General features: G+C 44.0%; 1 protein-coding gene and 1 long non-coding RNA gene across 2 annotated transcripts; both read right to left on the reverse strand.

Moving 5' to 3' along the window:
• Positions 1-5,985: 5,985 nt before the first annotated feature.
• Positions 5,986-7,844, reverse strand: LOC147962610 (uncharacterized). The gene is made up of 2 exons (XR_015611736.1): positions 7,581-7,844; positions 5,986-6,526 (listed from the first exon to the last, which is right to left on the reverse strand). It is a non-coding gene; the product is annotated as an uncharacterized LOC147962610 (long non-coding RNA).
• A 148-nt stretch (positions 7,845-7,992) lies between these two features.
• Positions 7,993-9,309, reverse strand: LOC147962611 (uncharacterized). Its single transcript, XM_087534242.1, has 4 exons — positions 9,193-9,309; positions 8,780-9,087; positions 8,472-8,484; positions 7,993-8,370 (listed from the first exon to the last, which is right to left on the reverse strand). Exons 2-4 carry the CDS (start codon positions 8,973-8,975, stop codon positions 8,271-8,273), a joined length of 309 nt encoding a protein of 102 aa, XP_087390368.1. The 5' UTR covers positions 8,976-9,087; positions 9,193-9,309; the 3' UTR covers positions 7,993-8,270.
• Positions 9,310-17,389: the final 8,080 nt, after the last annotated feature.

A 17,389-nucleotide genomic window follows, 5' to 3' on the forward strand; every position in this document is an offset into this window, starting at 1 on the left:
TTTGATGAGCATGAGATGGATGAATTTAGAAAACACAACTCTTTGTACCCTTTTTTTTACTTTCTGTTATTTATATTAAATAAAGAAAAAATAGTAATTTCTGTCTGTTTTCTGAATTATCCATGCAATAAAAAATACCCCGAAAATAAAAGTTCTCCAAATGTCCTGAAATTTAAATATGATTTTTTTCTAGAATATTTGAGAATATCTGGCAGTGAGAACACAGCAGGGGAGCAAGCACCTGGCCACGAGGGTGGAGGGCGCGCCCCCTGCCTCGTGGGCCCACGGTGACTCCCCTCCACTTATTCCAGCTACCACACACTCCTTCTTCCTCCCACAAACATCACTAACCAGCTCAAACCCGAGTCCAAGCTCATTTTGATGCCATTTTCGATCTCCTTGCTCAAAGATCCATTCAAAAAACTGCTTTGGGGGATTGCTCCTTGGTATGTGACTCCTCCAATGGTCCAATTAGTTTTTGTTCTAGTGCTTTATTTATTACATATTTTTGCTGCTTTGGTGACCCTGTTCTTGAGCTTGCATGTCAAATTTATATGGTCAAAAGTAGTTTTGATGCATGATATTGCCTCTAGGAACTTGTAGGAGTAGTTGCTATCAATATTGTTGAGTTTGGTTCACTTTTATTTTGAAGTTACTAAAAATTTCAGAAATTTTCAAAAAAAGATGAAGAGATTTTTGAGGGGCTCACCGAGCCGAAGCTCGAAGGATAAGGAAGGTGAGGAGGATAAGAGGCCCAAATATAATCTTCCTCGCACCGCGGAGGTTCGGCCATGTGAATGGCCTTGTGATGATTTCTTGAGAGCAGCCGGGATTTATGATGATTTCTGTGAATTGGCTGAGAATGCAGGCCTCACCGCCTTCCTCCACGACCAACGCGAACAATATCTCTTACTCATCAACATCTTTGTGCAAAACTTTCATTTCCATGCTAGGTGCTCACCACCTACGGTGGAATTTTATTTATATGATGAGCATAAGGAGATGTCACTTCATGATTTTTGTCGGGTTTGTTTGATCCCTTTCGAGGGCAGCGTAGAGGAACCACATCATGATGATGTGGATGAGTTTATTGATACCATTACTGTAGGGGAAACGAGGAAGGTTTCCGATGCACGAATTACTAGCATACACTTTCCTGTTCTACGTTACTTTGCTATATTTGCTAGTAGATGCTTAATTGGGCGCGGAAACTGTGGAAACCTGAGTGCCCCTGATATTGTTATTTTGTGCCATGTCTTGTTTCGTGATAACACATTCAGTATGGGCGCTATTGTTGCAAAGCGGTTAAATCTTAACCGTACTAAGGGCCCCGTCCTTGGAGGCATCTTTGCCTCGCGCCTCGCTGCACACTTTAACATACCTATTAGGCATTATGAGAAGGAAGAGAAGTTGCTGCCTCCTGTTTATTTAGATTATAAGAGTATGGTAGCACATGATTTTATTGTTAAGAATAGGGAAAAGGCGCTTAAGTACAAATTAATATTTGGTAAAAATCATCCTGAGACTATTACCTTGCCTGCTCCTTCCTTATTTGATTTATCTGCAAGCAAGTACCTTGTTCCGTTGGAGGCCATTCACGCCTATCGGAACCCTACATCAGCTACAGAGCCAGAGCCGGAATCACAATTTGAGCCTCCACGACAGTCTGATTACCAGTGGGATCCGGAATCACAATTTGAGGTGATTGCCAACCAGTGGCAATCCGAGGCTTCTTCACAGTACGGCCCCAACTATTACTTTGGATATCCGCCAGGCCAACCATGGCCATAGACCAACTTAGGCCAAAAGCCTAAGCTTGGGGGAGTACGTATTTCTCACCGACATTACATTCATGTTCACACACTCATTGCTAGTTATAGGTGCTCATACTTTTTCACTGTATCATCCATGCTAGTTTATTTTCCTTTTTATGCTTTCTTCTTGTGTGTTTAATAAACCTTAAGAAAAAACAAAAAAAATTAATTGTATATTTTAATTAGTTCAATTTCCATGCTTGTAATAGTAATTAAAAAGAAAACCCAAAAAGATTTCTCGTTTTTCTTTTGCTTGTTGGGAGCTTTTCCGTGTAAATAGTTTTATTTCTTTTTTTTTCTTTAGGGGGGGGGGGGGGGGTCGATAGGAGAAGACCATAATGAAAATGTTAAAGTGGTTCTTATATGCATTATCGTTGATCCGATGTGCCTTTATATCCATATTGGTAAGAGAGGTAGACATATACCAAAAAAATATCTCGCAAAATAAAGACATACCAAAAATAAAATACACATTTGTCAACAAAAGCAAAGTAATGCATATATCATCGGACTCTATTGAATTTTTTGTTGTTGTGTTGGTAGTAACATATTTTGTATGTGACAATAGAAAACTATAGGATTGTGCTGCCTGCATGCCATGCTAACCTATATGGAGTTTTTTTATCTTTTCCTTTTCTTCTTCTTCTAATCAATTTGATTTTGCCTTTTTTTCGAGGATGTTCCTTTTATAAAAAAAATAGTGACTATTTTTTAAAGACTCCCCAATAAGAATTATGATATAACATTAATGTCTATTAGAATAGTCTCGTCATTACTGCAGTTGCATTGTGCAATATCATGTACAGAGATGCTTCTACTATTGTACACATGCCAATATAGTATTGCTCTAATTACCTCTATTGCTTAGCTGTGTAATACAATGGTATAAAATTATTCATGTGTATTCATAGAAAATGCTAAATAACCTCGCACTTTAAATCTTGACATATCTGTGTGTATTGCACAGAAGGAACTAAATAACACATGTGGGAGGTGTTCTATTTTTTCTAGTTTTAAATGATATGTGCGTGGTCCTCTTGCACATGCCCTTTGGTTTCCTCAGAAACACATTGGCTTGTAAAATCACTTATATTGGCAATATAGTTCCTTTATTACAGCCAAAAAGTATAGTGTGCACATAATGTACGACTTCACACTGCTACTTTTGTTTCTTCGTTTGTCATCGTCTCCAATCTATGCCTAAGTCTGCAGCGTGGTATAAATTGTATGAAATAGTGGGAATCAATACATTATATTATCTTCTTCTCTTTTACAAACAGCTCTCAAAATAATATAGAGAAATTAGTGGTACTGTAAATTCGTAAATTGCATTGTTGAGGACGGTCAAGCCCATGATCTAATTTTGGACCAAATAATTTTCTTGCTGACATCTTCTATGACCTGATTAATTTTAATATTGCCGCTTCCTACTGTACGGTCAGACTGCTACTCCGTTTTTCACCTTCTTTCTTGCATAATCTACTTACGGACAATAGTTACGGAAACAGCCCTACGGACAATCGTGGCTGCATCTAATTCATCCCTCCCCTGAATTTCAGGGGTGGAGCCCTCCTCCCTTCAATCTAATGATGCCAGCACTGTCCGTATGCTCTAGTCCGTGTAAATTGCCTGCAAGTGTAGCATTTGTCTTTTTCTTGTGTGCTTGTGCTTTAGCAGGTACCCGAAACAGGTAGTCTTCTGATCAAACATGTTCAATCACCATGTAGTTCCCAGTTGCGTGTTTTACTTGTGAGTCTCTATGCTTGGAGATTTCCTATGCTCTGTCCATGCATAGCAAATCCGTCTTTTGCCAAATTTTCTCACCCTTAGACCAAGGCTAAATATGACAAAAGATGAGCAGAAACGTAAATATCTAGATATAAGATGATGTGTTGTCTAGATCTGTCAAAAGAATCGACAGACCAATAAATCAAGAGAAAGAAACATACATAACGTCTAGCTGTAGCCTCTTGGATGTCTACATGCATCAGGTCTTCCCTCTTTCCCCAATTTTCTGAATGAATTGGATCCCATCAGCCACTGACGTGATCTGCCGCTAGAGGTTGCCGGCGGCAGCCATGGGTTTGTGAACGTCTAGCTTCAGCCTCTTGGATGTGTACGTGCATCAACTCTTCTCTTCTTCCTAAATTTGCATGCAGGGATTAGATACCATCGGCGATTGAACGTCATCTGTTGCTCGAGGTGGCCGAGGGCTGCCGTGCGCTTGTGATCCAAATGTGTAGCTCCAGCCAGTCATTTGGATGTGTAGGTGCATCAAGTATTTCCTTCCTCCTCAATTTACATGCAGGGATTGTATCCACCGGCTATTGACATGATCTACCTCTAGACGTGGCCGGCGGCTGCTTGCGATCCGAACGGGAGATGCCCCAAGATGACGCCCGTATACTAAATCTCAACCATTACATAATACTAGAAGAACGCCCGTATGTTGCAACGGGGCCACATTAACTTTAAGAGTTCAATATCAGTTATATTAATATTACATTTAATATTCTCATACATATCAAGTGACATTGACGACATTTTTTACTATCAAATTCTCTCACACACACTCTCTTCCTCCCTCTTCCTCACTCTCCCCCCCCCCCCCTCTCTCTATCTAACACACACATATCCATCTTATTAGGTACGGGATCATAATCCATCTATTTCACACGCACATGCGCTAGTGCATAACAATATGGATTATGTGTATTATATTTGCCACCACAACTTATATTTCCTCGAGCCGCGTCGCTACAGAGCCGAGCTCCCGCCCGACCACCTCGCCGGCATCGAAGGGGAATGGATAAGGGTGATAATCTCCTTAAGCACATGGAATCAATTTCCAAACCTACCTTGTTCAGCTTCAGAGAGGCTATGCATTTGTTTTTCATTGGCGGAGACAGAAAGAGAGATCATGGAGAAGAGGAAGAAGCCGTGGATGGAATTATTTTCCACGTGGGGAAAGTCCGATGGAGAATAGGAAGAGTCCATGAAGTATGGAGAAAGATATCATAGAGTACTAATAAGGAAGAGACCGTGGAGTAGATTTAGTTTTTTTCCCAAAAGAGATAGAAATTGCTTTAATTAGAGGAGGAAAAAAATTATGCATTAGGATCGTGTGGTGGATTTTTTTTTCCAAATTGTTTGAGTGTGGTTGTGGGAGAGATGTGTACGTGAGACTTTACACGTGCGCAGAGATATACGTGAGAGTTTTTTCCTATTTGGAAAGAGATACGTGAGAGATTGTTTATATTGTTTTCTGACATTGAATGGGGTTGTGGGAGAGAGATACGTGAGACTTTTTCAACGCACAAGACATTGAGGAATTTCAGTCGTGAGGGAAATATCTATAAGATTTTTTTCTTTTAGGGAGAGATTCATGAGAGATCTACACCGTAATAATTTGGTCCCATCTGATCAACGACTCCTAATTACTGATTAACCTGGGAATTTCTAAGGAGTCTCTAATTAGTATAGGTATATATATATATATATATATATATATATAGAGAGAGAGAGAGAGGGGGGTATAGATAGATAGATAGATAGATAGATAGATGAGTTCAAATGGAGCATAAAAATCGGTTGCTAAATGAATTCTAGTTTGTTGAATATTATTTATGAGAACCTAGGCTTTTGCCCGGAGACAACCACCAACCACCCGACACACCTCGACGACGCCTCCAAGGAGTGGAACGGCACCCACATGCGTCGTCGCCACCGGCACAGACCTAAGCTGCACATGACTTTCATCCATAGCACTACACATCTCTAGCTCTGTACACCACAATGGGCGCAACGCCGTCCAAATTGGAACACATTATCACGGCCACAACACCTCTTCATAATGGCCGGAGCACCGTGGTAACCGCACAAGCGAGAGCACAAGCCATCCTCCATCTCCAGTCGCACAAACACACTCAATATAATTTTTCAAATAAAGCATGCCTCATCTTCGGTCGCACAAACACATTCGATATAAAGTCCTTTTATCAAGTTAAGACATCTATATATCTTGCAAATAAAGCATGTCCCATTAATATAATTTCTCATAAGTTGATAAAAGGAGAAGCATACACATAGAAAATAATTTGACTATTTATGTGAAACAACTCTAACACAAACACACCCACATGGTAGAAAGGATTTTGTGGATGCCATCATATGAACAGGCAGATCTAAAAGTATTAAATATTCCATGGCAATGCTATGTACTTTTCCGTCTAATCTATTTTGCAATATCATAACACAAGTCATTACAAACAACACTTGCCTTGTCCCCTCAGGTATTCTCAAGGTTTTCGCGTAATGTCAATTGAGCTTTGTTCGACAAAAGTACTATTGAACTGGCTAAGAACTTATATTTTATCTAAGTGCTACTGCGATCTATACAACAAAGCATAATCAGCCTACAGATATTCCTACATCAAAAAAATTATTTCTTCTTTGAGATACTCACTCGGTCCCATAATATAGGATTTGGTGCTGCTTGCAAGATGCCCTCTTGCACCGATTTCACTCGCTGCATGTTGCGTACGTGCAGTACCACATCATTGTCAAGGAAAGCACGCTGCCATTGGCAGAGCTCCTGCAGGTTAAAAGGAACCTCCTTCTCTTGGTACCAGCAGAACCCACAGGTCAAAGGGCCCACCCCGTTGTTTGGGGTGCTCAAACCTGTAAGCTTGTCAACTGCAAAACCTTCTGATCTGTGAAAAAGGAATGGATAATTTGTCGGGTTTTACATTGATAAAACAATAAAGGGAACAGAACACAAATGGAAACGACCCTCATACACCCACTCTGATCTGTGTAGACAATTCTTATGTATATATAAGAGGAATGACATAGGGACAGATTGCCAATGGTTGTCGGAAACAACCTGAACCAAGCATAGAAATATTGTGCATTATATAGATAGATGCGCGGCAGCCTGAACTAAGCTTACAAATATCATACCTTAAATAGATGAATGCAGTGGAACACACACATAGTTTAATATTAATATATCCCGCAAGAGATGTGTAATATAAATGTTCAGGACTTTAAATTTATGGGTAGAAGTAAACAAATATAGTCTGTCCAATGACGACCATCATGTATGTCTTTTATGGGCAAATTATCGCATGATAAATGGATTGGAAGGAGAAAATGAAAAACCCTAGCTCGAATCTGTACCTAAGTGATATATTCTTCTCAGGCTTCTCAACTACGGCACTTCTGTGTACATAAATAATTGCAGATCCATCAACAACAAAATTAATTTCACATTGGTCAGAATCAGTTCAGATCTCACCTAATACAAACACATGCCCTCTTCACGAGACCCTGAACAAGCCCTTAGAGTTCAAATAAATGTACCATTTGATAGCAGACCAATATTTTGTTTTTGCTTTATACATGACTTGCTCACTGCTCATAGTATCGGCGTTGGTGCTAATCCAAACAGCCCCTAAGCCTCATGTGGATACAAAAGGATGACAGGCTTGCTACCGAGAATATACCGATTACAGAAAAAGGATGTCAGGCTTGCTTCTAGTTCTTGAGTTTTTGGTCAGATATCAGCTCATCAACCAAGATTCTTAAATGCAGCCTCAATAACCTCATTTCAGTTCCTTCTTTGTCAACTATTTCATCAATGCAGGCTCAATAACTGTCCAGATCTAAACCCGTTGTCAAAATACTCGGGATATTAGCTACCGATGAGTATTCGCAAGCGAGATATCTAAAACATTTAATAAATCTCACGAGGTGAACACTTACTTGGAAATACTTTGGAAGAGTGTTGTATTTACAGACCTCTTGAAATGCCAGTAGGGTCATTACATGCCGCAGATGTAGAACATATGCCGGGCATATTGTGCTTAAGCCACCAAAGACTTAAAGTCTCGGGAATAAGTAGGTGGTCGCGTCCAACATTGTGATTGATCATTAAAATAGTATTCCAACTAAAAATATTCGATTCTTAGGTGGTCGTGTCCAACATTGTGATCTCCTTTTATTCATTTTGATGACAAGTATTTCCGGACGGAGTCATTTCATCAAACACCTGAAAGGTATAGTTTAATTAGTATCAGTACGTAGTGATTATTGCTACCATGAATTTATATATATATATATATATAGAGAGAGAGAGAGAGGGGGGGGGGGAGGGATCATAGTATGCATCGTCCTTCGCTTATCTAGTGCGAGGAACTACAGATAGAAAGGAGAAATATGCTTGGCACTGATGGATATAGAATGCAGTGCATCATAACCAAATATGGACAAAGCGGCAATGGCTGTAAAAGCAACCACGTGATGAAAATTTGCAAATGGGAACATGGAACAAAAACAGCAAGAGTTTCCATCTCATGTACAGTAGTAAAGGATCCCTGAAAATGGCTGTAAAAGCAATCACGTGACCGATAACATACTCCCTGTCGTAAAGGAACCCTGACATATAAAGTTGTACTATTTCATCAGATACCTTATTAGCGCAGTAGTACGTCTTTCTAGATGCCTAGACCCTGCGACCGATAACATACTCCCTGTCGTTGCAGAAGAATGGAAACTGCACAGGCAAGGCAAGCAGTGATGGCAAAACTTATATAGTTTGTAATGCTTTCCAGAAATATTGCCAGGGATATCATGCAGATAGTGGCAAAGCAGTACTGCGGCGGGCATTCTAGAATGAAGCAAAGCGACCAATTTTTTTAATCCTAAGCTATAGTATAGTATCTTGTATGTCTAAACACTGAATAACTGAACCAAATTTCATTGCAATCAGTATCACAAATCTACATCTCTCGTCAACAATCCAAAAACAGTACAATAATTGATATAATTTTGAAAAGTTCAGACACCGTTGCTCTTGAATTGTAAGGCTATGTCTGAATCAACTTTGAAAGACTACACACACAAAATTCTTCAGTTATGCAGTCGCTCAACTAAAAAACTAACTAAGATGGCTTCATGCATACCTCGGGATCTCTTCTCCAGGCCTGGTACCGCATCGTCGGCAATGTGTGTTCCATCATGTGTAGGCCGGGCCGCCGTCCTTCTCTTCGACGACCCTCCCTGCATCAAGTCCATGTGCTCACTGAAATTGTTGCTCCGGCGCCACAGAAGCCGCCTTTGCTCTACACGATTTACAATCAAATCAGGCGACCACAACATGCACACACAGGCCGCACCCTCTGCCTGTAGCCGCCGGCTCGCGTGCACCCTCAAGCACAAACCTGCATGCACCTCTGCCGACTGGCCTCTGACGCATATGCTCTGCAATACACTGAGTTTGAGGGGATGATTACATAATTCTGAAAAGGTTCAAGAATTGTATATCTTTTAAAAGCATAAACAACATAATTCAGAATCTACTGGTGCAAAACTTAACACATTCACAACTTTCCCTTTAGTAGTTTTTTAAATGCATAAAGAACATCATATTTCTCATGGGCGGCCTGCTGGTTGCACAAATACTCCAGGAGAACTATAGCTGATTAGTTTCACTTCTTTCTAGATTTCCATTTTGCGCTAGTCCATCAAGTCCTCCACCAATATCCGTGACAACCCCGTGGCACGGTAAGTGAAGGATGCATCACAAATACTCTGAAAAAGGATGAAAAATAAACATAATCGTCAAATGAAGATATTATTATGTAAATGCAACAGCCGGAGAGGATTACGTTCAAGCTGAAAGAGCCATGATCCCACAGGTCCTAATCCGTCCCTTCATGTAAATAACAATGGAATTGATACAGTGCTTTAATATAGCATTTGACAAACAATAAGCAAGAAGAGGATTGATGCTTCATTCTCTAATACATGTCTTTAGTTCCTGCATATACACTGGATGGATTTAATTCAGATGAAGATAAGGAAAAACGGGTGCACCCTTCCTATGCACATGGCATGTCCATTAGAGAATTAGTGGCAGTGGTTAACCTAAAGAGTCTGGAATTACATTACACAAAAAGAGAACAGGGAAATGTGTAGACATCATATCATACAGCTAGAATGCTAAACGTTGCTCCTAACTGAACTGAACTAAGATGGCAGCCAAATCTGAACTTGAACTCAACTAAATGGCTACTTGAGCTAATATAATTGGTCCAAAAAGGTCATTTTAAAACTGTATCGGAGATAACCATGGAAATAATTTATAGAACATAAAAAAGAAAAAACAACATTTAGCTTCTCGTAACCGTACAAGTGGCAGGAATATACAAATAGAATTATCTTTGGGTGCCCAAAACAACTTCACTTCAATTACTCACTATACAATTTGGTTCTGTAAAATGGTAGATCGGAAGTTTCTTTCTGGTTGATACAATAACTATGCATGAGGTGCTAGCTCCAGTAAAGTAGTATATGTTAGTTCTACCAGATTGCAATAATATCGGATAAGCCTCCAAATAGGTGCATGTTGACAAGAAAATATGACTGGTATACTAAGTATTCACTATAACATGCATGCTTTCTTAATGGTAATATTTGTTGATTTCCATATTCTGCAAATACGAACGACTGATGCTTTCCCACCACGAATACATTTTTTACTACCCCACACTAAAGTATTGGAGTACTATGCAACCCCACACCGAAATATTGGAGTAGTACTGACAACAACACACTAACAATAGCACCGTACCTACAGAGTCTCTCGAGGTCTTTCTTTAACTCAGGACCGTACTTCAGCCCTGACATATCAAACCTGAACCTGAAAACAACGATTGTTGGTTTAATAGATAGTGCATATGCACAACCAAGTGATAGTTTAACTGGACATCAAAATCCCGTTGTCCACAGGCGTAATTTAAACCCTGCCGGGCATGAAGATCATGGCACACACCATTCTAAGAAAACTAAGAAATTTTATTTGTCGTGGATGTGGTGGTGAGAACACAAAACAGCAGGGGCACACCAAGCAGACGTGCACAGCAGCAGCAACCAGCAACATCCACACATGCACATTAGCATGCAAGTATTGAGATCTGCCAAGGCCGTATGGGGCAAGATAAGCGATACATGGGACAAGATAAGCGATACATGGGACAAGATAAGCGATACATGCTTGACCATACGTGCACAATATGTCGAGGGCGCGGCGGCGTACCTGTCTTTTTAGCGTGGCCGCGGGTGGAGACGGAGGCTGGTAGCGGCTCCCCAGGAAGAAGACCTTCCGCCACAATGCCATCACCGCACACGGGCACCAGCATCCTCACGACGGCACCCATCCTCGACGACCCCTCTTGCTCTTCATTCCGCCATCACGGTGGTGGTGTCCGTGGAGGGCATCCGGTGGCGGGTAGCAGCAAGGAATCAGCGGTGGGTGAGAACCCTAGCTGGATGAGGGGAAGAAATTGGGAGGGGCGTGGCCAGGGAAGGAACAAGATGGAGGCGATCTCGTACCTCGGCGGCGGCGGAGGCGATGGAGGGGATCGAGGGGAGCGGCCACCATGTAGAAAGACAGCGGTGTTTCTCCTTGGCGCTCGTTCAGTGGGGAAGCACTGGCTGCGACGGCTACGAGGCATGGATGGCTGGCGGCGTGACGGCTACAGTCGGCGTCGGCATTCGTGGTTGGGACTGCAATGGCGTGGGCGAACAAGGAGAGGCGTGAGTAGGTTTCGGTCTCAGATGGGGATGGAAAGGAGAGATGCGTACATGGTGAGGGGGCGAGATACCGGCGGCGGCGTATGGAACCCTAGCTCGTCCCGTTCCTCGGCGCCGGCGGCTCGTCTCGTTCCTCGCAGCGACGACTCATCTCGGATCGGCGGCATTTCAGGGATCCGCGAGCGCGAGGGCGACGGCGAAGGTATGGATGCGAGGGCGAGGGCAGCGGTGACCTGGAGGCGGCGGCTCCTCTCTTTCCCCGGCGGCGGCGGCGGCTCCTCTCGGGGCTGGGGCGTCCTTTGAGAGATGAAGCAGATCGAGATCTGATGAGCCTGGTTGACTGTTTTCTTACGTGCGGCCTGAGATACGAAAGAAAACCAGACAAAAAAAGAACGATGAAAAAAATTCTACGAAGGTTAATTTATGAAAAAAACCCGGACAAAAGTGGTAGGACGAAAATTGACCGGCGGAGACTACCAACTGCTCCATTAGAAATAAAGATTACCTGCCGGCCTATTAACCTATTCCAATTGTAGGGGCTTCTTAAACGTGTCCTAGTATTTTTTTTAGGGAAAAACGTATCTTAGTAGGACATGACTTGTTTTTTTTCTACGTTTCCTCTAGCCATGTAAGTCTGTCAGATCGTTTATTTGGTATCCCACAAAAAAACATTTATTAGGTGTAGCGTGTCTATTTTTTCCTCTTCTATCACAAAAAAAAAGCCTACCAACTGCTCCATTAGAAATAGAGATTACCTGCCGGCCTATTAACCTATTCCAATCGTATGGGCTTCTTGAACGTGTCCTAATATTTTTTTAGGGAAAAACGTGTCCTAATAGGACATGACTTGTTTTTTTTCTACGTTTCCTCTAGCCATGTAAGTCCGTCAGATCGTTTATTTGGTATCCCACAAAAAAACATTTATTAGGTGTCTAGCGTGTCTATTTTTTCCTTTTCTATTGCAAAAGAAAAAAAACGGTCTTGGTTTCTAGCTGTCCTTCTCATGTACGTTATGGTTGTTGCACTTTTGCATCCCAGATCCATGTACGTGTCAGAACGTGTGTGCAAAACGATGTCTGTACTAATATTTGTATGATACGTTTATTTCTTGAAGTCCTAGCCCTTAATATCTAAAATTAGTGGTTGAAATAATTTAATCTGTGTGGACGAACGTGATGACTTATTTGTCTCTTGTCTTAATTATATAATAGATGTTTGCGGATTCCAGCTTAGTCCAATGCACGTGCACTATTATTATTATCCACACTATTCGATGAAGCTATGTACCTAGGGTAGGGTCATAGGCCTGACCTAGACACCCTCCCCTAGGACTCTATCCTAAAACCAGAAGCATTTGAGGGATAGAGTCATCCACTCGACTGCCAGACATTCCACTTGGAAGATTCAAAGTCACTCGACCATGATAATTATCACTCGATGGACAGAAGATCTAAAGTCACTCCGCACGACAACGGTCGGACGTTTACTTCATAGATTTAATAGGCCTTTATGTCACTTAATTGCTAGCGTTACCAGTAACGTCCCCCCTCTTGATGTACCTTAAACCCCTTGTAACGTGGGCTGGCTGGGGGCTGGGCGCACTCTATATAAGGCACCCCCTCCACTGGCACAAGGGTTGGCACCCCCTGTAAACACACACATACATAATCCAGTCGACCGCCTCCAGGCACCAAGACGTAGGGTTGTTACTTCCTCCATGAAGGGACTGAACTCGTAAAACTCGTGTGTACGACTTCGCCATAGCTAGGATCTTGCCTCCTCATTCCTACCCCCATTCTACTGTCAGTCTTAGATCCACGACAGTTGGCGTCCACCGTGGGGCAGGTGTCTTAACGAGTTTTTGGTGGAGTTGCGATTTTTCCGATTCTCATCATCATGGTTTCCGCCAGCGGACTGGTTGAGGGCCGGGAGATCCGTCTCGGCGCACTCGTGTTCATAGCCACGACTCCGCCTGGCTCCAGGAAGCTCCACTCGACGTTGATGCGCTCCCCGTCCGCGGGGCGACGCACTTTCGCGCGTGCGTCCGTGGCATCCTTCTCCGGCAACCGTTGACCCAGTATCGGTCGGTTCCTATGGTGTCCTCATCCCCCGCCGCTCGCCGGCACAAGCGTTCCGGTCGGTCGCGGCTCCAGCGGTGGGTGAGAGACGCGGTGGCCCGCCAGTCGGCCACCTCACAAGTCGCGGCAATCGAGCCCGACGAAACTCTCTACGGCTTGTTCGACTGGCTCCGTCAAGACCGCATCCGAGTGCGACAGCAGTGATCCCGCGGCAGAAGTCTTGATGGTCGACGGACCACCCAGTCCTCCTGGCTTCCCCCGCAACGACGGTGGTGATGGCGGCGGCGATCCGTCGCACGTTGACGAGGAGTACCGCCCCGAGCCCCTTTCTTCGCAGCGGAGGGAAGAGCTCCGCCGCCGCAACATGGATGCACTTCACACTACTAGGAAAAGGCCTACTAATGGCGCACCAGTTTTGCCTACTAATGGCGCATCACTGGTGCGCCATTAGTAGCACGCCACTAGTAATTTTTACTAATGGCGCACCACTGGTGCGCCATTAGTATCTGGTATACTAATGGCGCACCACTGGTGCGCCATTAGTATCTGGTATACTAATGGCGCACCACCCAGTGCGCCATTAGTATATAACACCATGCGCCATTAGTGTGCCTCCCAGGGGCCATATTTAACCATGTGCTTTGGCACACTAATGGCGCACTGCGGATAGATGCGCCATTAGTATACTTGGCATACTAATGGCGCACTCTGTCTTGATGCGCCATTAGTATGGATACTAATGGCGCACTTTGTCTTGATGCGCCATTAGTATCCTTTGGCATACTAATGGCGCACCTTGTGGTGATGCGCCATTAGTATGAATATTTGTTTTTTTTACTTTTATGATTTTTGCACAGGTTACAAAAAATATTATTTGACAGAATATAGACAGTAGCACACAGCAACAGTAGATTCATCGAATAGAATAGAAAATTAGTCTCCGAATACAATTCATCATATTAGTCTCTGAATTCAAAAGACCAAACAAAGATAAAACATTACAAGTCTCGAGACCGCGAGTATCGAGTTTGTCTTCACATCACAAGTCGATATCAATCATCTAAACTACCATCACATAGAAGAGAGCTGCGGTCATCACGATGAGCATTATCGCGATCAAACTGGTCTTCATCCGGTTCCTCCAACGCTCCCTCCTCTCTCCCGCTAGATAGCGGGCATATGTAGATTCGGCCTCCACCCTAGTGGTGTATCCTTTGTAACTGTTACTGCTGAAACGGTGAACCTGTCTCCGACACTCCTCCCAATCGTCGTAGACTCTGGGAACCTTACCCTTGTACACGACATACGATGGCATCTCTATGCACAAGCCAAACAACAGACAATACATACATAAGCAATATATAAGCATGCAACAAAAGGATCGGAAGAGAAAAGCAAGACATTAATAGCACGATTCATGGTCCTACTAATAAATAGCATCAGTTACATCTAAGTTGAATGACTGTCCAAACCAAAGAGACATACAATTCATTAAAGTTTAATTACAACATGAGCCAATCAATGTTTCAGAACTACACATCACTACTTTCGACTCGACTCATGGACAGGAGCGTGGATGAAGCCGCCGTCTGTCGTGATGGTCATGAAATCGCGGGCGTTGTCAGCCTGCATTTGTAGCATTCCGTCTATCTCAATGTTGGACGGTTGATATTTGAGGAAGAACTGCCCCGAGGTATGAAGGACATCTTGATGGATGATGTCCGCAAACTCCGACTGGATGCGAAAGAATTCTTGTCTGATGTCCGCGTCCTGGATTGCCGACAAGCTCGCGGCCCAATCTTTGAGATTATTTGGTAGCAGAAGGTGATGATGGTCCCTTACGATCGCCTGCATGTGATGGAGGGCGTAGTAGGCATCCTTCTGACCGCCAGGCGGCTGCTTGACGCAGCAGAACGTCGTATTGTGGGCGAACACGTGCTTGCCGGACTTACGAACTGCCCTGATGAAGGTGCCTCCAGATTTGGCGTAGCCAGGGAGAACATCATCAAGAACTTTCTTGATATTTGTGTAGTCTATCTTGGAGTTACGGTTCGGGTCGAAATACGTGGCCATGGAATATTTCGGGCTTAAGAGGATGAGTGTGCAATGTGTGTCACTGCACAGAACACGGAATGTTAGAAAAAAAAGAACGATCAAAATCTAAGAAATCATATGTTACGGGGCGGTTAAGGGATGACTTACTCAGGAAAGTAAGCCACAAGGAAGTTATCCTTATCTGGGTTTGCCAGAATGACGTCTTCGAGGTGTGAACTCGCGACTTGGCGGTCCCCAGCGCTGCTCAAGAGCTTGGCACGCATGTAGAAGGGGTCGACGATCATGATGTCCGGGGTCTTGTCTCTAATGATCCACATCTCCATACTCAGCAAAAACAGCCGAACGAAGGTGTAGTGCAGAGGATGAAGGTTGAACATAGCAAAGATGTCATCAAACCGCAGGACGATCGTACCCCCGATGGCGCCATCCACAAAGCCCTTGCCCTCTGGCACCTTGGCCATGAAAACCGGGTATGCCACATCATTCTCTCTGAGACGCCGCTTCTCCAAAGAAAGAACACTGTCGTGCAGACTCCGCATAGCACCGGTTGCAGCACTGAGCATATTTGTCGGTAGCATCTCCCTACCCGCTACATGCACCCTCCTCGAGATATCCTTAGGTGAAGGTGGCCCGTCCTGAGCACGGATCGTACTTGGTGCCGGCTGGCTCGCACCGGCGGCCTTTTTAGTCGGCCGTTTCCGGCCCTTCTTCTTGATCTGCTGTAATGGGACCGAGTTCTGCTCACAGACCGCCTTCTTGAGCGTGTTGGGGCTGATAATATTTGGCACCTCCGCTATCTGAGGCTCGGTGAAGGCGGCAGCTGGAGGCGTCTCCTGAGAACTGAACACCAGACGACGCCTGTTGCAATTGGGTTTCTCCGCCGTACCACCTAGATCGCGGTCGTCTTGTTTGGGTTCTTGAGAAGGAGGCCCGCAGAACTCGTCACCGTACCCATGTTCGGCAAAGTACTTATCGACGTTGGTAAATGTACCATCGTCGTTGTCATCGTCATCCGGATCCTATGCCATATGCATGTCCGGATCCTGTGCCATAGGGATGTCCGGCATGTCCGGTAGCGTTGTGGCATTCTTGCCATGGCTTGGCGCCGGCTGTCGTGGTTCTAACTCTGACAGTGATGTAGGGGGGTAAGTATGGAGAGGCAAGATCTCAGCTATGGAGAAGTTGTAAGCACGCAAGGTTTACGAGTTCAGGCCCTTCTCGGAAGAAGTAATAGCCCTACATCTCGGAGCCCGGAGGCGGTCGACTGGATTATGCGTGTGTGAATTACAGGGGTGCGAACCCTTCATACTAAGGAGGGGGGTGGATTATATAGAGTTCGCCGGCCCTCTCCTGCCCTCAGTGATGCAGGGTTTAAGGTACATTTAAGGTTGGGCATTACTGGTAATGCCCCTAATAAAGTGCTATAATGACCATAAAGACTACTTAATAGTCGACCGTTTGCCTGCGGAGTGACTTTAGGTCTCCTGGCAGTCGAGTGGTTGGCTTCATGGTCGAGTGATAGCTTCTTGGTCGAGTGTCTTGAACCCGTCGAGTGGGATACCTTCAAGTCGATTGAAAGGTGACTTCTTCCAGGGATGTCCTTGGGTAGGGCTCCTTGGACAGGTCCGTGCCCCTACCCTAGGCGCATAGCTTCGTCATTAGCCCCCGAATAGATCGAGGTTTGAGTGGGGAAAGAGTTGGAGATCTTTCCGACTGGTTCTTTGGGCTACATGAGTGCCTCATTTTGGGTCAATCGTCACGGATGACGTCATCAACCTCTTTCAGTCGCCTTGATCCATTCCAGGCCTTTCGTCGAGTGAATTTCTTTACTTGTGACATACTGAG

Source organism: Triticum urartu, chromosome 7A, assembly GCF_056163025.1.
Source record: "Triticum urartu cultivar PI428250 chromosome 7A, HENAU_Tu73, whole genome shotgun sequence".
Classification (NCBI taxonomy): domain Eukaryota; kingdom Viridiplantae; phylum Streptophyta; class Magnoliopsida; order Poales; family Poaceae; genus Triticum; species Triticum urartu.